This window comes from Bombina bombina, chromosome 7, assembly GCF_027579735.1.
Source record: "Bombina bombina isolate aBomBom1 chromosome 7, aBomBom1.pri, whole genome shotgun sequence".
NCBI lineage: Eukaryota > Metazoa > Chordata > Amphibia > Anura > Bombinatoridae > Bombina > Bombina bombina.
This window is the reverse complement of record NC_069505.1, coordinates 242,477,118-242,503,794: the sequence shown is the minus strand read 5'-3', so window position 1 is coordinate 242,503,794 and position 26,677 is coordinate 242,477,118. Positions and strand designations below refer to the sequence as shown.

Genomic DNA, 26,677 nt, shown 5'->3' with positions numbered 1-26,677 from the left:
TATTAGTACAGTCCATGCATACAGTATATGCACACAAACTCACACACACATCTATATCATACATGTAGCTTAGATATTAGTACAGTCCATGCATACAGTATATGTACACAAACTCACACACACACACACATCTATATCATACATGTAGCTTAGGTATTAGTACAGTCCATGCATACAGTATATGCACACATACTCACACACACACACACATCTATATCATACATGTAGCTTAGGTACTAGTACAGTCCATGCATACAGTATATGTACACAAACTCACACACACATCTATATCATACATGTAGCTTAGGTATTAGTACAGTCCATGCATACAGTATATGCACACAAACTCACACACACATCTATATCATACATGTAGCTTAGGTATTAGTACAGTCCATGCATACAGTATATGCACACAAACTCACACACACACACACATCTATATCATACATGTAGCTTAGGTATTAGTACAGTCCATGCATACAGTATATGCACACAAACTCACACACACACACACATCTATATCATACATGTAGCTTAGGTATTAGTACAGTCCATGCATACAGTATATGTACACAAACTCACACACACATCTATATCATACATGTAGCTTAGGTATTAGTACAGTCCATGCATACAGTATATGCACACAAACTCACACACACATCTATATCATACATGTAGCTTAGGTATTAGTACAGTCCATGCATACAGTATATGCACACAAACTCACACACACATCTATATCATACATGTAGCTTAGGTATTAGTACAGTCCATGCATACAGTATATGCACACAAACTCACACGCACATCTATATCATACATGTAGCTTAGGTATTAGTACAGTCCATGCATACAGTATATGCACACAAACTCACACACACATCTATATCATACATGTAGCTTAGGTATTAGTACAGTCCATGCATACAGTATATGCACACAAACTCACACACACATCTATATCATACATGTAGCTTAGGTATTAGTACAGTCCATGCATACAGTATATGCACACACACACACACACACACACACACATCTATATCATACATGTAGCTTAGGTATTAGTACAGTCCATGCATACAGTATATGCACACAAACTCACACACACATATATATGTATTGAAAGGGACATGAAACCCAAATATATTTATTTCATGATTCATATTGTGTTTAATTTTAAACACTTTCTAATTTTACTTTTGTTATGTATTTTGCTTTGTTAGCTTTGTATCCTTTGTTGAAAAGTATTCCTAGGTAGGCTCAGAGGCAGAAATGCACTACTAGGGCTAACTGCTTATTGGTGGCAGCACATATAAGTCATTGGCTCATATGATGCATTTATTTAGCTCCCAGTAATGCATTATTGCTCCATCAATAAAGGATACCAAGAGAATGAAGCAAATTTGATAAGTAAATTGTATGATCTGAATCTAGAAATAAATATTTTGAGTTTCATGTCCCTTTAATTAACCTTTGCAAAGCCTAGCATCTGCAATGATACCCAGCTGGGTTATGTCATGATAGTGTAAGACTCGTGGGATACTCCTCTATCAGACCGGACTCGGACAGTAGTCTTGTTATCCCGGCGTCGAGCCGGAAAGATAGGGAATATCCCAGAGCAGAGAGTATCAGGCAAATGAGGAGAGCGGCACTCACCACAGGCTGGACAGCACAAGGCAAATAGGCAGACAGGATCCGGCAACAGAAAGTCAGGCCAGTAATCAAGGGGTTAACCAGGTGGCAAAGTGAGACAGGCAGGGTTCAGTAACAAGGATCAGTCCAGCAGATAAGGGGTTAACCAGGTAGAGTAGTAAGACAGGCAAGGTTTCAGCAACAAAGTATCAGTCCAGCAGTTTAGGGGTTAACCAGGTAGCGTAGTAAGACAGGCAAGGGTTCAGCAACAAAGTATCAGTCCAGCAGTTTAGGGGTTAACCAGGTAGAGTAGTAAGACAGGCAAGGTTTCAGCAACAAAGTATCAGTCAGCAGACGATCTGTCACTCCCAGGAGCACAAGAAGTAGTAACTATACTTGGGCAGTTACTGATCCTCTGCTGCCTGTTTAAATAGGCAGAGGATTGGCGCCACAGGACCGGCCAGCATCAGGAGCGTGCGGCGATGACGTCAGCGCCGCACGCATCCAGAGCCGACACAGCCCTAGGCAACGAGCAAGGGGACGACGACGCGCCCCTAGCAATGGCGCAGTGTGACATAGCCCCCTCCTCAAGGGTTCCCTCTTGGAACCAGAGTCGGCTTCAAAGGGTGAGCAGCATGGAATTTGGAGACCAGAAATGGAGCATGCACATCACGGGCAGGAACCCAGGAACGGTCTGCTACAGAGTAACCCTTCCAATGTATCAGATACTGCAATTGTCTGTGCCTGTATCTGGAGTCCAGAATCTTAGCCACTTCATATTCGGGGTTACCATGGATCAAGAGCGGAGGAGGAGGAGCTTGAGGCTGGGAATATCTATTCTTGATGTACGCCTTAAGTAGTAAGATGTGGAAGACTGGATGTATGCGTAGGGTTCTCGGCAAGGCCACTTTGTAGGCAACAGGAGACAGTCATTTTAGGACCTTGTAAGGACCGATAAACCTAGGCCCCAATTTGTGACAGGGTTGACGTAGACGGATATGTCGAGTGGAGAACCAAACATGTTCACCCAATGGAATGGCACGTACAGAAGCCCTGTGACGATCAGCAAACCTCTTACATCTAGAGACAGCTGAATGGAGCTGAGAGCGAATCCATTGCCAATGAGTGTTAAGATCAGTGACATGACAGTCTGCGGCAGGTACCCCAGTGGACCGAGCTGAAAGAGGGAAGAGATGAGGTTGATAACCTGCTGCAGCTTGGAATGGAGAGCACCGAAGAGACGAGTGCCAATGGGCGTTTCTTGCCAGCTCAGCTAAGGGTAGTAATGCAGACCAGTTTGTATGGCGAGTGTTGACAAAGGCTCTGAGGTAGGCTTCAAGATCCTGGTTTGCTCTCTCAGTTAGTCCATTGGTCTGAGGATGGTAGCCAGACGACAAGGATACAGTGGTTCCAATTAACTTACAAAAGGCTCTCCAGAAGGCAGATATGAACTGTGAACCCCTGTCGGAGACGATATTCACAGGAATGCCATGAAGTTGTACCACATGCAAGAGAAAAAGGGACGACAATTCCTGAGCAGAAGGTAGTTTGGCTAGGGGTACGAAGTGAGCCAGTCTGGAGAAGCGATCCACCACAACCCAGATAACAGTATGGTGGTCAGAAGAGGGAAGATCAACAATGAAGTCCATCGTTATGTGTGTCCAGGGTCGTTTGGGAATGTACAATGGTTGGAGCAGACCAGGAGGCAAGGATCGGGGAGTCTTGTTGGCAGCACAAATTGTGCAGTCTTTCACGTAGTTCTGAGCGTCAGACTTCATAGTAGGCCTCCAAACATGTTGGCAAAGACGTCTGAAGGTCCTAGTCGAACCAGGAGTTTGCTATCATGAGCCCAGGCTAGCACAGGGATACGGAGGTTCCGAGGCACAAAGAGGATATCAGAGGTCATGGGGGCACCAGGAGGTTTATTAGACTGAGCATGTTGTAATCTTTGCAGAAGAGTGGTATTGAGTTGAGCGATCACACAGGAGGGGGGTATGATGTGTTCGATAGGCGCTTCGGAGGAATCACTTGGCGCTTCGGAGGAATCACTTGAGTGAGGGAACTGATGGGAAAGGGCATCCGCCTTCTTGTTCTTGGTTCCAGGAAGGTAGGAAATCACAAAGTGAAAACGGGAAAAGAACAAGGCCCACCTGGCCTGACGAGGATTGAGTCGATGAGCAGTTTCTAAGTAAGTCAGATTTTTATGGTCGGTGAGGATCTGGATAGGGTTGGCGGTGCCCTCTAGCCAGTGACGCCATTCAGTTAAGGCCATTTTAATGGCTAAGAGTTCATGATTACCCACATCGTAGTTCCTCTCAGCAGGAGTGAAACATTTAGAAAAGAAGGCTACAGGGTGTGATTTGGAAGTCAGAGGGTCCCTTTGGGTAAGAACTGCTCCAGCCCCTATCTCGGAGGCATCAACCTCTAAGGTGAACTGCAGGTTAGGGTCAGGATGGCGGAGCACAGGAGCTGAACAGAAAGCCCTTTTCAGACAAGAAAAGGCATTTATGGCTGCAAGAGGCCAATGTTTACAGTCCTTGTTCCGTCTAGTCAATTCAGTGAGAGGAGCGACTGTTTGAGAAAAGTTCTTTATGAACTTGCAGTAATAATTGGAGAACCCCAGGAACCTCTGTAATTCCTTTAAGGAAGTAGGTTGAGGCCATTCTAGTACAGCGGTGAGTTTAGCAGGATCCATGGCAAAACCCTCCTTCGAGATGACATATCCAAGGAATTGGATCCGGACTTGATCAAACTCACACTTTTCTAACTTGGCTACCAAAGAGTTATCCCTGAGACGAAGAAGCACCTGTCTCACATGCCTGTGATGCTCCTCTAAAGTGGAAGAGAAAACAAGGATATCATCCAGGTAAACGATGATAGTGCGATTGAGGAGGTCAGGGAAGACGTAGTTGACAAATGCCTGGAAGACTGCAGGGGCATTACACAACCCAAAGGGCATTACAAGGTATTCAACCTTGTGTTGAAGGCGGTCTTCCATTCGTGGCCTGGAGAGATACGAATCAAATTATATGCTCCACGTAAGTCCAATTTAGTGAAGAAGCGAGCATCCTGGAGTGAGTCATACAGTTCAGTGATCAGTTGTATGGGATAACGATTCTTGATGGCTATGTTGTTCAAGGCCCTGTAGTCTATGCAGGGTCTGAGCCCACCATCCTTCTTGCCGACAAAAAAGAAACCAGCCCCAGCAGGAGAGGAAGAAGGGCGAATGAAACCTTTGGCTAGGTTTTCTTGGATGTACTCCTCCATGGATTTGGTTTCTGCCTTGGAGAGTGGATACGTCCTGCCTTTAGGAAGTGGGGCTCCGGGAAGGAGGTCAATCTTACAGTCATAGGGATGGTGGGGTGGCAGCACGTCGGCTGATTTTTTCTCAAACACATCAACAAAGTCTGCATATACCGAAGGAAGGATGGAGGGAGTCTGGATGCTGGCTATGGGAATGCGGAGCAGAGGAGTGACTTTAGCAAGGCAGGAGTGGAAACAGGAGGCACCCCAAGAAGCCAGTTGTCCCTCAGCCCATTCAAACTGTGGATTATGTAAGCGAAGCCAAGGGAGACCAAGGATGACAGGCTGAGCTGGGGAATGAATGACCTCTAACTGGAGCTGTTCGGTATGAAGAAAACCGATGGTCAGGGTCAGGGGTGCTGACTCCAAATGGATTAAACCAGAACCAAGGGGAGTGCCGTCCAGGGTAGTTATCTTGAGACAATGTCTTTTCTGTAGAAGAGGTAGACCAGCTTGCATCATAAAACAGTGATCCAGGAAGTTGCCAGCTGCCCCTGAATCGATGAAGGCTTGAGTGTGGACAGTATTCTGAAGGAAGGTAAGGTTAACAGGTACCAGGATCCGAGAGGAGTGAGGGGTTTTGGTAGAGATCATGCTTAGAGGTACCCCTGTGTTATCCTCTAAGTATTGGCTTTTCCTGGCCGAATGTCACAGTCCTTTAGCTGGTGGGAGTTAGTTCCACAATAATAGCATAGTCTCAGTCTCCTTCTTCTCTGTCTTTCGGACTCTGAAGGTTTGAAGGAGGAGAGATCCATGGGTTCCTCCACTGAGGCAACTGGAGCTGCTGAACGGGTAGAGGATGTCGCCAGAACTGGACGAACAGGGGGACGTGAAAGAGAGGACCCTCCTAGTTCGGTCTCTCTCAGCTTTTCTCTCCTGAAAGCGGGAGTCCAAGCTGATACAAAGTGCTATAAAGTCATCACAAGAAGAAGGGATATCATGATAAGGGAGTTCATCTTTGATGCGTTTATGCAGACCCCTCCTAAAGGCCGCCTTGAGAGCACTGCCATCCCAAGTGGTTTCAAGTGCCAAGGTGCGAAATTCAACGGCAAACTGAGCCACGGTTCTATTTCCCTGGTGGAGATCCAGGAGGGAATATTCTGCAGCAGAGGTATGACCAGAAGCCCCAAACACAGCAGAAAAAAAATCATCAGCATCATGCAGGAGAGGAGAGTCCTGTTCCAGAAGAGGAGAGACCCAGGCTAGGGCCTTGTCTTTCAGCAAGGAAATGATAAAGGTGACCCTTGACTGGGGAGACTGAAAGGTGTGAGGATCATTACGGAAGTGCAGCCTACATTGGTTAAGGAAACCCCTGCAATCTGTAGTACCTTCATACTTGTCAGGCAAAGGAATCTGGGGTATGCTTCCAGAAGCAGAGGGAGAAGCCACAGTACTGGCAGTGAAACAACAGGAGCAGTATTCTTTGATGTGACTAGTAAGAAGAGTTGAGCGGTAATAGTCTCCAGCTTGGAATCCATATTCTGCAGTTGTGTAGTATGGGTTCCCAACATCTGTCCTTGGAGATAAACAGCTCATGCCACCTCATCTGGTTCCATGGCCCAAGTATAATGTAAGACTCGTGGGATACTCCTCTATCAGACCGAACTCGGACAGTAGTCTTGTTATCCCGGCATCGAGCCGGAAAGATAGGGAATATCCCAGAGCAGAGAGTATCAGGCAAATGAGGAGAGCGGCACTCACCACAGGCTGGACAGCACAAGGCAAATAGGCAGACAGGATCCGGCAACAGAACGTCAAGCCAGTAATCAAGGGGTTAACCAGGTGGCGAAGTGAGACAGGCAGAGTTCAGCAACAAGGAGTCAGTCCAGCAAGTTAGGGAATAACCAAGTAGCGTAGTGAGACAGGCAGGGTTCAGTAACTTGGATCAGTCCAGCAGATAAGGGGTTAACCAGGTAGAGTAGTAAGACAGGCAAGGTTTCAGCAACAAAGTATCAGTCCAGCAGTTTAGGGGTTAACCAGGTAGCATAGTAAGACAGGCAAGGTTTCAGCAACAAAGTATCAGTCCAGCAGTTTAGGGGCTAACCAGGTAGCGTAGTAAAACAGGCAAGGGTTCAGCAACAAAGTATCAATCCAGCAGTTTAGGGGTTAACCAGGTAGAGTAGTAAGACAGGCAAGGTTTCAGCAACAAAGTATCAGTCAGCAGACGATCTGTCACTCCCAGGAGCACAAGAAGTAGTAACTATACTTGGGCAGTCACTGATCGTCTGCTGCCCGTTTAAATAGGCAGAGGATTGGCGCCACAGGACCAGCCAGCATCAGGAGCGTGCGGCGATGACGTCAGTGCTGCATGCATCCAGAGCCAACACAGCCCTAGGCAACGAGCATGGGGAAGACGCCGCACCCATAGCAACGGCGCGGCATGACAGATAGCCAGTGACAGGTTTTTGTTGTTTTTTTCTATGTTAAAATTCAGATTTATTATCTATCAGTTATAAAGTGCACAAATGGTGTGAAAACACATAGAATCCCAAATAAAATAATACAAAAGGGACCTGTATCATAATAACAAAACAAAAAAAAAACTCCTACAACGCCTAGACTTCTAACACCACATATCATGTACCTGTAAGATTAGAATCTACATCATAAATGGTGGTACAGCATCTGAAACTGCTCCTGGAAGCATTAAGGACAGGAGGCTGTTACTTCAGAGGTCTCCTTGAGAAGTCTGCCTGAGGGACTACATGTGTATCTTGTGTGATCATTCTGCCTGTACTGAATAACAGTTGTGGAGAGATCCTAATATTTAGCACAACTCTAAGGCAGCATGAGCATTCTGACAGCGCAATATCAGGAGATTCAGCAGGATATTCACTATTTGGACCATTGTGGGATCCTCTGAACCACTGAACCTTCCTGGATGCCTTGCCACAAGTCTGTTGGGTGACTGAATTGATCCCTTCATGCTCCTATAGCATCAAAAGAGGTGCTTTATACATTGTGAGTACCACTCTTATCATTATTTGATCCTGTCCATTTGTACCAACAATACTAGGCCATATAGGCACCTGTGTCTCTTCTCTGTCCACATAGACATCAGTTCCTGTGCAGGAAGTTGGTCTTCTGGGTGACCGAATAGATCCCAGACTGCCCATATAGCACTAATTGAGGTGCTCTTCTAAATGTGAGTTTGTTTCTTATTTCAAGATCTACAAACTTTGGACCAAACAATATTGGGCCATGTGGCGCTTCTGTTTTCTCTTTTTTCTATAGGTACAGCATCTTGCTTATATCAAGCAACCAGGATAGTTATGACACTGAAGTATAAGGCAGTCCAGCATGTTATAAGCAAAAAAAAGCAGCCAAGCAAACAGAATTAGCAGGCGCAAAAACAGTCTGTTTCCAGAGCAGCAAAATCACACACATTCAGCATGGAGCCATGTCAATACCGTTCTCAGTTGATCTACTTAAGATTGTAGCTTTTACAACAGGGCAATCCCTCACAAATCCCCAGAGGTGCACCAGCCCCAGTGACAGGTTTACTGCTCTCCCGAGGATGGTACCAACTCCTCCCTCCTGCAGAGAGCTGTATCTACCACCGGAGCTGTCTTTGCTGATGCCAGCAAACTTTTGCAAATTCTATAGCTGGCAGCTGCTCTGAGGAGGAGGACTCAGTCTGGGAATAGAGTAACATTTCTGCATTAGCATGGCAGGTGAAAAGAGTTAATGCAGAGATGTTACATGGCTCTTTTAACAGTAAACTTCCATAAAATACCTGGTACAGCAGAGCATTTTTTTAGTATTAGTGGACAGCATGGTTCACCAGAATTTGTAAATCAATAAAAGACTTGAAAAACAGTCTCTAAGACACTGCCATAAAACACTACACAATAGCCAGCACTAATAAACAAGGGGTGAAAGGATTTTAAAAATCTTGCGCTATACAGTTTGTCCAGATCCTATGGTGATTTAAGGAGAGCAGAGCAGTTAAGTAAATTGATAGACTTAGCTCCATTAAGCAGATACTCCCACAATAGCATAAAGCACATAGAGACTTAAAGAAAAAGAAGGTCTTTATTGATGCATTTAAAAAACGTTCAGAAGGTACACCACAGAAAATAGAAAAGTAGACTTGTACTTCACCGTCTGCTATTTTCCGTGATGCACTTTCTGAACGTTTTTTAAATGCGTCAATAGAGTTTCTTTTATGCTTCATTTTATTGGGGTTTCTAAAATGTGTCTGTGTAAACAGGCTTCACTTTACCTGTAACAGCTGCCATTAAAGCTGAGATTCCTCATTACTGCTGACAGCACTTCTACTGTGAGCTGAGTGACTTTTGCCTTGTGTGACCGTCCCTGGCGGCAGTGGCATGATTTTCACTTATTCAGCTGCTCTGACAAGCTGCCCTCAGGTCTGCTCTGCCAGTGCCGCTCTGCAGACTCCGAGACTCACTACTGACTACAACTGTGGAGACTACACATGCAGTCAGTCAGGAGGAGCTAATATGAGCACCAAAGCTAGGAAGTTCCGGGCAGCTGAAGTTGGAGTTGAAACATTAAAAGAAAAAAATAATTAAAAAAAAAACTTTTTTAAAAGTGTTTTCATGTTCTTAGCTGGGGCCCCCCCCCCCTGAGAGGCAGACCTCACGGGCCTGGTTGCAATCGCGACCTGTGCATCAACGTTAGTTCCGCCCCTGCTTGGGCAGATGTCAAAAAGGGGATCTAAGCTGTGTATACAGACATTCAAAACCAAGCAGGAGATAAAGCAGTATACAGAACATAAGGGTACAGATATATTGTTAAGGTAGCTAAGCATGGAAGCAAGCAAGTGGTGAGTAGAAAGCATTCCAAGTCCATGCAAAACAGAGGTAAAATTTTAAGATTGCGTAGGAACTGTTCCTCTAGAGAAAAGTACGTCAAACATGCCTCTGAAATGGAAAAACACTTCATAGAAAGAGGATATTCGAAACGACTAATAAAAGGGGCAAAAAAAGATGCAGGATATCTCAATAGAGATACCCTGCTATTTACAAAATTAGAAAAAATCAGATACAAAAATTAGACTTATCACTGAATACAATTGTCATTGGAGTGGCTTACAAAGCATACTAAGAAAAAACTGGAATGTTCTTATGAGTGATGAAGTAGGAGAATTTCCTGCACTCACAGCAAGGAGGGCACCTAGCCTACGGGACAAACTGGTAAGAAGTCAGTTTGTCTCTCAACAAAAAAAGAAAAACTGGCTTTCCCATTTCAAATCTAGGGGCAACCATCCATGTGGCAAATGTGTCACATGCAAATATTAAAACCAGAGAATTCCATTCACATACAGGAAAAGTGTACAAATTGCAACACTTTGTCAATTGCAACACTGAAGGGGTTGTGTACCTGTTGTCTTGCTCGTGTCCCATGTTTTATGTGGGTAAAACCAAAAGAGCGATCAAAGACCGCATCACTGAGCATCGTGATGATATAAAAAATAAAAATCCCAAAGGCAATGTGGCTAAACATTTTGAGAAATTTCACACGTGTAATCCTGACTCTCTAATAATAGGTAATAGGCATAGATAGAGGTATAACAAATGGCAGAGGAGGTTATAATGACAAAACACTCCTAAAAAAAGAATATAGATGGATATCCACGTTGGATACACACTTCCCTAATGGCCTTAATGACAAGCTTGATATGGCTTGCTTTCTTTAAAAATTACACTATTTTATAAGTTTGAAATTAGTATTCTGATTTTCCAAATATTGTTACCCAATTCCTAAAAAATCATTAGTTTGCTAGGTATATCTAGATACGTTTCTCTAGATTATACTGCCTTTCACAGGTTTGAAGTATTTATCTGTTGACAAACTAGATTACGAGTCTTGCGTTAGGGTTAAAAAGCAGCGTTGAGAGGTCCCAACGCTGCTTTTTAATGCCCGCTGGTATTACGAGTCTTGCAGGTACAGGTGTACCGCTCACTTTTTTGGCGCGACTCTAAAATACCGCAAATCCACTTACGTCAATTGCGTATCCTATATTTTCAATGGGATTTTCCTAACGCCGGTATTACGAGTCTACAAAAAAGTGAGCGGTACAGCCTCTCCTGTCAAGACTGGTACCGAATTTAAAAGTCAGTAGTTAAGAGTTATGGGCTAACGCCGTAACATAAAACTCTTAACTAAAGTGCTAAAAAGTACACTAACACCAATAAACTACCTATTAACCCCTAAACCGAGGCCCCCCCCACATCGCAAACACTATAGTAAATATTTTAACCCCTAATCTGCCGAACCAGAGATCGCCGCCACTATAATAAATATATTAACCCCTAAACCGCCGTACTCCCGCATCGCACACTAGTTAAATATTATTAACCTCTAATCTGCTGTCCCTAACATCGCCGACACCTACCTACATTTATTAACCCCCAATCTGCCGCCCCCAACGTCGCTGCAACTATATTAAATGTATTAACCCCTAAATCTAACTCTAACCCTAACCCTAACACCCCCCTAACTTAAATCTAATTTAAATAAATCTAAATAAAATTACTATCATTAACTAAATTATTCCTATTTAAAACTAAATACTTACCTATAAAATAAACCCTAAGCTAGCTACAATATAACTAATAGTTACATTGTATCTAGCTTATGGTTTATTTTTATTTTACAGGCAAGTTTGTATTTATTTTAACTAGGTACAATAGTTATTAAATAGTTATTAACTATTTAATAGCTACCTAGCTAAAATAAATACAAAAGTACCTGTAAAATAAAACCTAACCTAAGTTACAATTACACCTAACACTACACTATAATTAAATTAATTCCCTACATTAACTACAATTAAATACAATTAAATAAAACAAACTAAAGTACAAAAAAACAAAACACTAAATTACAGAAAATAATAAAATAATTACAAGTTTTTTAAACTAATTACACCTAATCTAATCCCCCTAATAAAATAAAAATCCCCCCAAAATAATAAAAAGCCCTACCCTATACTAAATTACAAATAGCCCTTAAAAGGGCCTTTTGCGGGGCATTGCCCTAAAGTAATCAGCTCTTTTACCTGTAAAAAAAAAATACAATACCCCCCCAACATTAAAACCCACCACCCACACACCCAACCCTACTCTAAAACCCACCCAATACCCCCTTAATAAAACCTAACACTAACCCCTTGAAGATCACCCTACCTTGAGAAGTCTTCACCCAACCGGGTCGAAGTCCTCAACGAAGTCGGGCGAAGTGGTCCTCCAGACGGGCAGAAGTCTTCATCGAAGCCGGGAAGAAGAGGTCCTCCAGACGGGCAGAAGTCTTCATCCAGGCGGCATCTTCTATCTTCATCCATCCGGCGTGGAGCGGCTCCATCTTCAAGACATCTGACGCAGAGCATCCTCTTCAAAGGAAGTCCAACTGAAGAATGAGGTTCCTTTAAATGACGTCATCCAGGATGGCGTCCCTTGAATTCCGATTGGCTGATAGAATTCGGAATTAAGGTAGAAAAAATCCTATTGGCTGATGCAATTCTATTGGCTGATCCAATATTATGAGTATAACTGTACTGTGTAATGTATATTTATTAGATGGTGTTAATATGAGTGTAACTGTACGGTGTAATGTATATTTATTAGATAGTGTTATTATGAGTGTAACTGTACTGTGTAATATATATTTATTAGACAGTGTTATTATGAGTGTAACTGTACTGTGTAATGTATATTTATTAGATAGTGTTATGAGTGTAACTGTACTGTGTAATGTATATTTATTAGACAGTGTTATGTGTGTAACTGTACTGTGTAATGTATATTTATTAGATAGTGTTATTATGTGTGTAACTGTACTGTGTAATGTATATTTATTAGATGGTGTTATTATGTGTGTAACTGTATTGTGTAATGTATATTTATTAGATGATGTTATTATATGTGTAACTGTACTGTGTAATGTATATTTATTAGATAGTGTTATTATGTGTGTAACTGTACTGTGTAATGTATATTTATTAGATAGTGTTAATATGAGTGTAACTGTACTGTGTAATGTATATTTATTAGACAGTGTTATTATGAGTGTAACTGTACTGTATAATGTATATTTTTTTATATTAATCAGTATGTAGGATAGCCTTATGCTTATCCCAGGTATTAATTAGTATGTAGGATAGCCTTATGCTTATCCCAGGCAGTAATTAGTATGTAGGATAGCCTTATGCTTATCCCAGGCAGTAATTCGTATGTAGGATAGCCTTATGCTTATCTCAGGCATTAATTAGTATGTAGGATAGCCTTATGCTTATCCCAGGCAGTAATTAGTATGTAGGATAGCTTCATGCTTATCCCAGGAATTAATTAGTATGTAGGATAGCATTATGCTTATCTCAGGCATTAATTAGTATGTAGGATAGCCGTATGCTTATCTCAGGCATTAATTAATATGTAGGATAGCCTTATGCTTATCCCAGGCATTAATTAGTATGTAGGATAGCCTTATGCTTATCCCAGGCAGTAATTAGTATGTAGGATAGCCTTACGCTTATCCCAGGCATTAATTAGTATGTAGGATAGCCTTATGCTTATCTCAGGCATTAATTAGTATGTAGGATAGCCTTATGCTTATCCCAGGCAGTAATTAGTATGTAGGATAGCCTTATGCTTATCTCAGGCATTAATTAGTATGCAAGATAGTCTTATGCTTATCTCAGGCATTAATTTGTATGCAGGATAGTCTTATGCTTATCCCAGGCATGTTAGTATGTAGGATAGCCTTATGCTTATCTCAGGCAATAATTAGTATGTAGGATAGCTTTATGCTTATCTCAGGCATTAATTAGTATGCAGGATAGCCTTATGCTTATCTCAGGCAATAATCAGTATGTAGGATAGTCTTATGCTTATCCCAGGCATTAATCAGTCTGTAGGATAGCCTTATGCTTATCTCAGGCAATAATTAGTATGTAGGATAGCTTTATGCTTATCTCAGGCATTAATTAGTATGCAGGATAGCCTTATGCTTATCTCAGGCAATAATCAGTATGTAGGATAGCCTTATGCTTATCCCAGGCATTAATCAGTATGTAGGATAGCCTTATGCTTATCTCAGGCAGTAACTAGTATGCAGGATAACCTTATGCTTATCTCAGGCATTAATCAGTATGTAGGATAGCCTTATGCTTATCTCAGGCATTAATTAGTATGTAGGATAGCCGTATGCTTATCTCAGGCATTAATTAATATGTAGGATAGCCTTATGCTTATCCCAGGCATTAATTAGTATGTAGGATAGCCTTATGCTTATCCCAGGCAGTAATTAGTATGTAGGATAGCCTTACGCTTATCCCAGGCATTAATTAGTATGTAGGATAGCCTTATGCTTATCTCAGGCATTAATTAGTATGTAGGATAGCCTTATGCTTATCCCAGGCAGTAATTAGTATGTAGGATAGCCTTATGCTTATCTCAGGCATTAATTAGTATGCAAGATAGTCTTATGCTTATCTCAGGCATTAATTTGTATGCAGGATAGTCTTATGCTTATCCCAGGCATTAGTTAGTATGTAGGATAGCCTTATGCTTATCTCAGGCAATAATTAGTATGTAGGATAGCTTTATGCTTATCTCAGGCATTAATTAGTATGCAGGATAGCCTTATGCTTATCTCAGGCAATAATCAGTATGTAGGATAGTCTTATGCTTATCCCAGGCATTAATCAGTCTGTAGGATAGCCTTATGCTTATCTCAGGCAATAATTAGTATGTAGGATAGCTTTATGCTTATCTCAGGCATTAATTAGTATGCAGGATAGCCTTATGCTTATCTCAGGCAATAATCAGTATGTAGGATAGCCTTATGCTTATCCCAGGCATTAATCAGTATGTAGGATAGCCTTATGCTTATCTCAGGCAGTAACTAGTATGCAGGATAACCTTATGCTTATCTCAGGCATTAATCAGTATGTAGGATAGCCTTATGCTTATCTCAGGCATTAATCAGTATGTAGGCTAGCCTTATGCTTATCTCAGGCATTAATCAGTATGTAGGATAGCCTTATGCTTATCCCAGGCAGTAATTAGTATGTAGGATAGCCTTATGCTTATCTCAGGCATTAATTAGTATGCAAGATAGTCTTATGCTTATCTCAGGCATTAATTTGTATGCAGGATAGTCTTATGCTTATCCCAGGCATTAGTTAGTATGTAGGATAGCCTTATGCTTATCTCAGGCAATAATTAGTATGTAGGATAGCTTTATGCTTATCTCAGGCATTAATTAGTATGCAGGATAGCCTTATGCTTATCTCATGCATTAATCAGTATGTAGGATAGCCTTATGCTTATCTCAGGCAATAATTAGTATGTAGGATAGCCTTATGCTTATCCCATGCATTAATCAGTATGTAGGATAGCCTTATGCTTATCTCAGGCAATAATTAGTATGTAGGATAGCTTTATGCTTATCTCAGGCATTAATCAGTATGTAGGATAGCCTTATGCTTATCTCAGGCAATAATTAGTATGCAGGATAACCTTATGCTTATCTCAGGCATTAATCAGTATGTAGGATAGCCTTATGCTTATCTCAGGCATTAATCAGTATGTAGGATAGCCTTATGCTTATCTCAGGCAATAATTAGTATGCAGGATAACCTTATGCTTATCTCAGGCATTAATCAGTATGTAGGATAGCCTTATGCTTATCTCAGGCATTAATCAGTATGTAGGATAGCCTTATGCTTATCTCAGGCATTAATCAGTATGTAGGATAGCCTTTTGCTTACCCCAGGCATTAATCAGTATGTAGGATAGCCTTATGCTTATCTCAGGCATTAATCAGTATGTAGGATAGCCTTATGCTTATCTCAGGCATTAATCAGTACGTAGGATAGCCTTATGCTTATCTCAGCCATTAATTAGTATGTAGGATAGCCTTTTGCTTATCCCAGGCATTCTTAAAGTCCCCCACAGTGTTTGTCATTACCACCTCTTGTGGAAGTTTATTCCATGAATCAATCAGCCTTTCTGTAAAGAAGCTTTTACAAATTACCCTTCAGCTTCAGATCATGACCCCTTGTTCTTGAATTTTCCTTTTTATGTAAAATACTCACTGGTTCAGTTTTACTAAACCCTTTAATATACTTGTATAGTTATTCTCATATCACTTTTTCCCCTTCTCTCCTCTCCAGTACAGATATATATGGATAGATATATAGATATGCTGTATCCTATCTTTTCACAGACGCAACAAGCACTTAAAGGGACATTGTAGCGCAGAGATTACATTATTTAATTCCTTAGAGCACTCAGCGTATAATTTTAGCACTAGTAGCCCTGCAAGTCTATGTGTTCAAACCTCATAACGGGGTTAAACACATAGTTAAAGTATCACTTTGGTGTTAAACACAAAGAGTTGCAGGGTTGATAGTAATAAAATGACATGTATTTCTCGTGTTACACTGTCCCTTTAACACAGACATCCTCACACTTGGCACTCTAGAGGTTTTGCTGATATGCTGGCAGAGCATTATGAGAAATGTAGTTCCAAAACCTCTGGAGGGCCAAGTTATTTTATTATCAGGTATTTGTAGAGCGCCAATGGATTCCGCAGTGCTGTAAACATAGAGCTCGCTTCCATTGAGTCGTTAAAAATGGAGTCGTAAGCTACCGAAACGGCCGACAGCTAAAAGTAATTTACGGCTCCATTTTAGTACCAGGTTTCCATTGAAATATTTTGCGGATAGCGTGCAGTCGCTCTTTTCAGGTAGCTGTACGTTAACGTTGTGTTAACGCTTCCATCTGACGTCGGATTTCTTGAAAATCAATTAGTTGCTAAGGTAACCCGACCTTACGCTATAGAATTTACGTTTAACGTCCATGCTCCTTACCTGTGATCACCTCTCAAGAAAAATAAAGATACACTTATCCATATTTTTAATAATGAAATACTATTATTTAATATAATTATATTTACCACTTCATAAATATAAGTAATATGTATTGCTGCCCTAGGCATATGTCTAGTTTGCATTCTGTAGATATGTTCTTGCATATATTATTATATTTAAATATATACTGATATTTCTATTAGAATATAAGTTCAACTATTCCTATACTTGAGACAACAATAAATATTACTTATAACAATTTATTTCTACATTAAATTTTAATGTAATATAATTACAATAGAAAATAGGTCTCAAAAAGCACAATTTTTCTCTTTTACACCTAGTTGAGCTGGGTGTAATATTTCTCAATGTATCGACAGCCTCCGACAGTATATTAATGGTTTGCGTTTTCATTGGAAACCTGGTATAATTTATCGATTAACGTCTTCTATTAATTTCTATGGGACGCAAAGATTTTTTTGGCAGCTGGAGTCCAGCTGCCGATATTGAGGTATAACGCGCCATTGGAAACAGTCGATAAACGATATTGCTTTTGAAAGCATATTTAACAGTTTGCGAGTGCACGCAAACTGAATTACGACTCAATGGAAGCGAGGCCATAGTCGGTATACAGGATAGCTTCTGTAGGGATCAAATGGGTAGAGGGCCCTTACAAGAGTTGCACTGTTGTAGTCGGCTCTTATGAAGGTGATCTACAAACAGCTGGACTCTTAGGCTTACATGCTAAGGGGGGTCATGGGATAGCAATGGAGGAGTGGAACTGGTATAAAGAAAAGTTGGCATAGGTTTTATGCGTCCCTGAATATTAGAGTCTTTAGGGAGCACTTGAAGCATTTAAAACTAGGGGAGATTCTTGTGGAGCGAGGCAGAGAGTTCCACAAGATGGGAGCCAGTCTGGAGAAGTCCTGTAAATGGAGGAGGAGAGTAGGAGGAGAGAGGAGGAGAGTAGGAGGTCGTGAGCAGAGCAAAGGGGACGGGAGGGAACGTATCTGGAGACAAGGTCTGAGATGTAAGGGGGAGCAGTGCAGTTGAGGGCTTTGTATGTCAGAGTGAGGATTTTGTGTTTAATCTTAGAGGCAAGAGGAAGCCAGTGAAGGGATTGGAAGAGAGGTGCAGCAGATGAAGAGCGACGTGTAAGGAAGATGAGCCTGGCAGAGGCATTCATAATGGATTGTAAAGGAGCTAGACGACAGCTAGGAAGACCAGAGAGGATAGAGTTGCAGTAGTCAAAGCGGGAAAAGATGAGTGAGTGGATTAAAATCTTAGTTGCATCTTGTGTAAGGAAATGTCTAATTTTAGAGATGTTTTTAAGGTGGAAGCGGCAGGCTTTAGCCAAGGACTGAATGTGAGGAGTGAAGGAAAGGTCAAGTGTGACCCCAAGACATCGGGCATGCGGGGTAGGGGTAATTATGGAATTATCAACAGTTATAGAAAATTTGGGGGTGGAGATATTGGAAGAAGGGGGAAAAATAAGGAGTTCAGTTTTGGAGAGATTTAGCTTAAGGTAGTGAGAGGACATCCAAGATGAGATATGAGAAAGACAGTTAGTGACATGGGTTAGTAAGGAAGGAGGTAGGTCAGGTGCAGAGAGGTAGATTTGGGTGTCATCGGCATACAAATGATATTGAAACCCATGGGACTTTATTAAGGAACCTAATGATGATGTGTAGATTGAAAAGAGAAGGGGACCGAGGACAGAGCCTTGAGGTACCCCAACAGAAAGTGGTGACAGGGTAGAGGATGCTCCGGAGAAGGCTACACTAAATGTACGGTAGACAGATAGTAAGAGAACCACGGGAGAGCTGTGTCACAGATGCCGAAGGATTGGAGGGTTTGGAGCAAAAGAGGGTGGTCAACAGTGTCAAAGGCTGCAGACAGATCAAGGAGGATAAGCAGAGAGAAGTGGCCTTTTGATTTTGCTGTAAGTAGTTTGTTGGTAATCTTGACAATTGCTGTCTCTGTGGAGTGATGGGGACGAAATCCAGATTGCAGTGGGTCAAGAAGAGAGTTTAGTGTAATGACATGGGATAGACGTACATATACTAGCTTTTCCAGGAGCTTTGAGGCAAGAGGGAGTAGGGAAATAGGACGATAGTTGGATGGGGAGGTTGGATCGAGGGAAGGTTTTTTCAGGATAGGTGTGACCAGTGCATGTTTTAGAGAAATATACCAGTGCTGTGGGAGAGGTGGAAAATGTGTGTGAGTATGGGGGTGAGCGTAGAAGAGAGGGAGGGGAGTAGCTGTGACGAGATGGGGTCAAGGGGACAGGTAGTGAGGTGGGAGGACAGTATAAGGGCAGAAACTTCATCCTCGTTAACAGGGGCAAAAGAGCTAAATTTTTGGATATTTGGGTTTTGGATGATAGTGAGCTTTTGAGAGGGTGGGAGATTGGTAGTATGTTGAGAGCTGATTTCATTTCTGATGGAGTCAATTTTATTATTGAAGTGGCTGGCAAAATCTTGAGCTGAGAGAGAAGTTGTATTAGGAGGTGGGGGTGGGCGGAGAAGAGTATTGAATATGGAAAACAGACGTTTTTGGTTAGAGGAATCAGTAGAGATGAGATTAGAGAAGTATTGTTGCTTATAAAGATTAAGGGCAGAATAGTAGGAGTTCAAGATGAACTTGTAGTGAAGAAAAGTCAGCTGAACTTTGAGATTTTCTCCAGTGTCGCTCAGCAGTACGGGAACATCTGCGTGGGAACCGTGTCAGAGGAGTATGCCTCAGGGCTGAGGATGAGAGTGTGGTTTCTGAGCTATGGTTGGAGGGGCCAGATTGTCAATAACCGATGTAAAGGTGGAGTTATAATGGCAGATAGATTGGTCAGGGCAGGAAAAGGAGGTGATGGATGAGAGGAGAGGAGAGGTTTGAGAGAGCTAGCGAGCTGTTGCAGATTTAATGACTTAGTGCTTCTGTGAAGTTTGGTGTGAGGGGTAGAGGGAAGGGGAGTTGTAGGGAGGAGTTAGTAAAATACCAACACCACCTCCTTATCTATTTCCACACCTAGGAGTGTGGCTGAAATTAAGACCCCCATGTGACAGTGCAGCAGTGGATGCTGTGTCTGAAGCAGAGAGCCAGGTTTCTGTAAGAGCCAGAAGGTTAAGAGAGTGGGAGATAAAGAGGTCATGGATAGAAGTGAGCTTGTTGCAAATGGAGCGAGAGTTCCATAGTGCACAAATGAAGGGGGTGGTGGTTTTAGATGTAAGAGGAATGCGGTTAAGGTTACCAAAGTTTTGTTTATGAAGTCTATTGAAAGGCACACAAGGATGTGCAAGGCTAGGAAGTTGTGAGGGACCAGGATTAGGGGAGAAGTTGCCAGCAGCTAGTATGAGCAAGAGGGAGAGTGACATGAGATGAGAAGCAGATTTGCAGTAATGAGACTGTTTTTTGGCTGAAGTGCAGGGGGGAGAGTGTTTAGGAATAGGTAAAGTTCATGAGTACAAAAGTAAGGTGAGTTTAAGAGAGATGGGCTAATGAACAGTGCAGGTGGAGAGGGGGAAGTCTCAGGATGTCTGCTTTAACATATAAACGATACATAACTGAACTTGGTATGACAGGCAGCTTATATCACATACATAAAACCTGTCACAAGTTAAATATAAATATGTCACTTACCTTACAACAAAATGCAAGGACACAGGACCTGCCTTCTTTGGTAAATCGTGGTCAAGGACTCTCTGATCCAGTTGTAGCCAGGCATACTGACCTCTGCAATCAGCACAACACATATATTATTTCTGCATCATGGCTGTTCTGAAAAACATTTCCTTTTAAACCTAGATAAAACCACTGCATGTTCTCTAAAAACAGACATAACACGATATCTGGCATATTTCTCTTTACCAACAACATTTAGTTTTAATAATTAACTATAAAAGTACAGTAAAAAACACAAGCAGGATGTGTGCACCCTTATTAAGGTGCTTGAGCTCTTTTGTAATGATTTTGTATGATTTAATGTATAGTGCCATTGTCCCCAACATTTAAACAAATTCCAGACACATTTTGCAAGGAAACAATCAAGTAAGGCAGTATTGGCCACGCCCACTAGGGGTTTCCATAGCTCCACCCACTCAATTCTTCCCAACACTCAATGTAAATTGTACACAATATGCAGAAAATATTAAAGGGATATGAAACCCAAACATTTTCTTTTGTGATTTAGACAGAAAATACCATTTAAAAAAAGTTTCCAATTTACTTCTATTATCAATTTTGCTTCATTCCCATGATGTTCTGTGTTAAAAAGATACCTAGGTAGCATCTGGAGCGCTATATGGCAGGAAATAGTGCTGCTCTCCAGTGCTCTTGCAAATGGATAACATTCTTGCAAAACTGCTGCTATATAGTGCTTCAGAAATGGACCGACTCCTAAGTGTACATCCCTGCTTTTCAACAAAAGATACAAAAAGAAACAAAGAAAATTTGATAACAGAAGTAAAATAGAAAGTTGTTTAAAATCGCTGCTCTGTCTGCATCATGAGTTAAGCTTCATGTCCCTTTAAATACTGCTTACTATTATGTGTAAAGTGCAAGAGACTCACACGGCCCAAAGACTTCCCGTCTCATTCCTACAATGACAGTCAAACACTACATCTTGAGGCAATAAACAAGCTGAACAATTATACCACGGGACATGAGAGCAAAACTCAGGACTGTCCCAAGAAAACTGAGCCAATGGCAATTAATGTAGTGCTTTTGTACCATTTGCATTAAAACCTTAAAGGGACAGTCTACTCCAGAGTTTGTATTGTTTAAAAAGATAGATAATCCCTTTATTACCCATTTCCCAGTTTTGCACAACCAACACTGTTATATTAATATACTTTTTACCTCTGTGATTACCCTGTATCTAAGCCTCTACAGACTGCTCCTTATCTCAGTTATATTAATATACTTTTTACCTCTGTGATTACCTTGTATCTAAGCCTCTGCAGACTGCCCCTTATCTCAGTTATATTAATACACTTTTTACCTCTGTGATTACCCTGTATCTAAGCTTCTGCAGACTGCCCCTTATCTCAGTTATATTAATATACTTTTTACCTCTGTGATTACCCTGTATCTAAGCCTCTACAGACTGCTCCTTATCTCAGTTATATTAATATACTTTTTACCTCTGTGATTACCTTGTATCTAAGCCTCTGCAGACTGCCCCTTATCTCAGTTATATTAATACACTTTTTACCTCTGTGATTACCCTGTATCTAAGCTTCTGCAGACTGCCCCTTATCTCCGTTATATTAATACACTTTTTACCTCTGTGATTACCCTGTATCTAACCCTCTGCAGACTGCCCCTTATCTCAGTTATATTAATATACATTTTACCTCTTTGATTACCTTGTATCTAAGCCTCTGCAGACTGCCCCTTATCTCAGTTATATTAATATACTTTTTACCTCTGTGATTACCCTGTATCTATTCCTCTGCAGACTGCTTCTTATCTCAGTTATATTAATATACTTTTTACCTCTGTGATTACCCTGTATCTAAGCCTCTGCAGACTGCCCCTTATCTCAGTTATATTAATATACTTTTTGCCTATGTGATTACCTTGTATCTAAGCCTCTGCAGACTGCTCCTTATCTCAGTTATATTAATATACGTTTTACCTCTGTGATTACCTTGTATCTAAGCCTCTGCAGACTGCTCCTTATCTCAGTTATATTAATATACGGCTAGATTACAAGTTTTTGTCGGTAAGGCTGTGTGGTGCTAACGAGCCTTTTTTTTCTTACTGCTCACTTAAGACAACGCTGGTATTACAGGTTCTCTTCAAGCCGGCGTTAGCCTCAGAAAAGTGAGCGTTGAGCAAAATTTAGCTCCACATCTCACTGTAATACCAGCGCTGCTTACGGTAGCGGTAAGATGGCAAAACGTGCTGGTGCACGATATCCCCATAGGAAACCTATGAAAAAAAAAACTAACACCTGCAAAAAAGCAGTGTTAAGCTTCTAACGCAGCCCCATTGTTTCCTATGGGGAAAATACTTTTTATGTCTGCACCTAACACCCTAACATGAACCCCGAGTCTAAACACTCCTAACCTTACACTTATTAACCCCTAATCTGCCGCCCCAGACATCGTATCCACCTAAATTATATTATTAACCCCTAATCTGCCGCTCCGGACACCACCGCCACCTACATTATCCCTATGAACCCCTAATCTAATGCCCCCAACATCGCCAAACCCTACATTATATTTATTAACCCCTAATCTGCCCCCCCAACGTCGCTGCAACTATATTAAATTTATTAACCCCTGATCTGCCGCCAACGTCGCCGCCACCACCACTATAATAAATTTATTAACCCCTAAACCTAAATCTAACCCTAACACCCCCTAACTTAAATATAATTTAAATACATCTAAATAAATTTACTATAATTAATTAAATTATTCCTATTTAAAACTAAATACTTACCTTAAAATAAACCCTAAGCTAGCTACAATATAACTAATACTTACATTGTAGCTAGTTTAGGATTTATATTTATTTTACAGGCAACTTTGTATTTATTTTAACTAGGTACAATAGTTATTAAATAGTTATTAACTATTTAATAACTTCTTAGTAAAAATAAGTACAAATTTACCTGTAAAAAAAATCCTAACCTAAATTATAATTACACCTAACACTACACTATCATTAAAATAATTAAATAAATTACCTACAATTAATTACAATTAAATGAAATAAATTAAAGTACAACCCCCCCCCCCACTAAATTACAGAAAATAAAAAAATAATTAATTTTTTTTTAAACTAATTACATCTAATCTAATCCCCCTAATAAAATAAAAAAGCCCCCCAAAATAATAAAATTCCCTACCCTCTTGTGAGCTGCTGGTGCATTGCTGAATATGGCGAGCGTATACCTCGCTGTATTCAGCGAGGTCTGGCGGACCTGATCCGCACTGTCGGATCAGGTCCGCCAGACTTTGATAAATTGGGGCCTAGGGGTTAAACATTTTAGTTAAGTGTTTCCGATGTGGGGGGCGGGCTCGATTTAGGGGTTAATAGGTAGTTTATGGGTGTTAGTGTACATTTTAGCACTTTTGTTAAGAGCTTTATGTTCCGGCGTTAGCCCATAAAACTCTGACTTTTACATGCGGTAGGAGTCTTGCCAGGAGAGGGTCTACAGCTCACTTTTTCCAGCGATCGTAATACCGGCGTTAGGAAAATCCCATTAAAAAGATAGGATACGCAATTGACGTAAGGGGATTTGCGGTAAGCTAAAATCGCGGAAAAAAAGTGAGCGGTAGACCCTCTCCTGCCAGACTCTTAATACCAGCGGGCATTAAAAAGCAGCATTGGGTAATCTAGCCAATACTTTTTACCTCTGTGATTACCTTGTATCTAAGCCTCTGCAGACTGCTCCTTATCTCAGTTATATTAATATACTTTTTACCTCTGTGATTATCCTGTATCTAAGCCTCTGCAGACTGCCCCTTATCTCAGTTATATTAATATACTTTTTTACCTCTGTGATTACCTTGTATCTAAGCCTCTGCAGACTGCTCCTTATCTCAGTTATATTAATATACTTTTTACCTCTGTGATTATCCTGTATCTAAGCCTCTGCAGACTGCCCCTTATCTCAGTTATATTAATATTCTTTTTACCTCTGTGATTACCTTGTACCTAAGCCTCTGCAGACTGCCCCTTATCTGAGTGCTTTTGACAGACTTGCATTGTAGCCAATCAGTGCCCTCTCATACCTAACTCCACGGGAGTGAGCACAATGTTATTTATATGACATACATGAACTAGCGCTGTCTAATTGTAAAAAAATGTCAAAATGCACTGAGATATGAGGCGACCTTCAAGGGCTTAGAAATTAGCATATGAGCCCACCTAGGTTTTAGCTTTCAACAACGAATACCAAGAGAACTACTGCAAATGTAATGATAAACGTAAATTGGAAAGATGTTTTTATCATGAAAGTTTAACTTTGACTTGAGTTTCCCTTTAAGTACAGCAGTATCAGTTGTATACTTTCTGCTAATGTTAATTGGTGCATATGAGTCTACCTAGGTTTAGCTTTCAACAAAATATAACAAGAGAACAAAGCAAATTTGATTATAAAAGTAAAAAGTTGTTTAAAATGACCTATCTGAATCATGAAATGTTAATGTTGACTACACTGTCCCTTTAAACAACAAAACTCATATTTCTTATGTTAATATAAGTATTTTACACCTTTTACTACTGAAGGGGGCTGCATCATATTACTAAGAAATGTATTGCCGCTCCCTCTGACCATCAAGGGGATAATACCTCATTCTTACATTTTATACATCAGGGCCCAGGTCAATGGCCGTGCTGCAGTTCTCACAGACGGGGGATCTCATTACTGATTCTACTGCAGGAAATACTTCTCTGTATTAAATATCTGAGTCGCCGTTTTTTTCTGATTTTCAGCCAAAAGCAACTACATCAATGACACAAGAAAGGATATCCATAAAATCGCCCCTAGTTCATAAATTTTACCACCACCCTCGTATGAGTAACTTGCCAACTTAATACAGTGGGGAACGCAGTGATCATTACTTTGTGTTAAATTATTTAAAAATATAATTATAGAACTGCTACTGTACCTATAAAAAACATTCTAATTGATTCATCATTGCTGATACAATCCATACAGTACAGAATGTCAGATTCATTAATAATTTAAAACAAACGGTTAATTACACATGTTCCCAGACGGCACAAAGAATATTTAAGCATTACCTGCAGCTGTATAATAAAATGTAACCATTATGTCCACGTAATTAAAAACGTTTGGTGTATAGCTCTGATTAATGTTATTAATGACATCGCTTCTCACTATAAGCCGGAAAATGATCAGCTGCATACCTATTAAAAAAGAGAATCTTACCTGGAGAGGTTTAGAGAATCTGACCTGAGTGGAGAGGTTTAGAGAATCTGACCTGAGTGGAGAGGTTTAGAGAATCTGAATTGAGTTGAGAGGTTTAGAGAATCTGACCTGAGTGGAGAGGTTTAGAGAATCTGACCTAAGTGGAGAGGTTTAGAGAATCTGACCTGAGTGGAGAGATTTAGAGAATCTGACCTAAGTGGAGAGGTTTAGAGAATCTGACCTGAGTGGAGAGGTTTAGAGAATCTGACCTGAGTGGAGAGGTTTAGAGAATCTGACCTGAGTTGAGAGGTTTAGAGAATCTGACCTGAGTTGAGAGGTTTAGAGAATCTGACGTAAGTGGAGAGGTTTAGAGAATCTGACCTGAGTGGAGAGGTTTAGAGAATCTGAGCTAAGTGGAAAGGTTTAGAGAATTTGACCTGAGTGGAGAGGTTTAGAGAATCTGACCTGAGTTGAGAGGTTTAGAGAATCTGACTTGAGTGAAGAGGTTTAGAGAATCTGACCTGAGTGGAGAGGTTTAGAGAATTTGACATGAGTGGAGAAGTTTAGAGAATTTGACCTGAGTGGAGAGGTTTAGAGAATCTGACCTGAGTGGAGAGGTTTAGAGAATCTGACCTGAGTGGAGAGGTTGAGAGAATCTGACCTGAGTGGAGAGGTTTAGCAAATCTGACCTGAGTGGAGAGGTTTAGAGAATCTGACCTGAGTGGAGAGGTTTAGAGAATCTGACCTGAGTGGAGAGGTTGAGAGAATCTGACCTGAGTGGAGAGGTTGAGAGAATCTGACCTGAGAGGAGAGGTTTAGAGAATCTGACCTGAGTGGAGAGGTTGAGAGAATCTGACCTGAGTGGAGAGGTTTAGCAAATCTGACCTGAGTGGAGAGGTTTAGAGAATCTGACCTGAGTGGAGAGGTTTAGAGAATCTGACCTGAGTGGAGAGGTTGAGAGAATCTGACCTGAGTGGAGAGGTTGAGAGAATCTGACCTGA

At 41.0% G+C, this 26,677-nt stretch overlaps 1 protein-coding gene across 1 annotated transcript in view; it reads right to left on the bottom strand.

The window, feature by feature from the left end:
• Positions 1–26,677, bottom strand: part of FRMD4B (FERM domain containing 4B) — a 707,344-nt gene that overhangs the window by 390,250 nt on the left and 290,417 nt on the right. Inside the window, exon 4 of the mRNA XM_053720679.1 lies at positions 20,423–20,515. Coding sequence (XP_053576654.1) covers positions 20,423–20,515 — 93 coding nt within the window. The remainder of the gene's footprint in view (positions 1–20,422; positions 20,516–26,677) is intronic.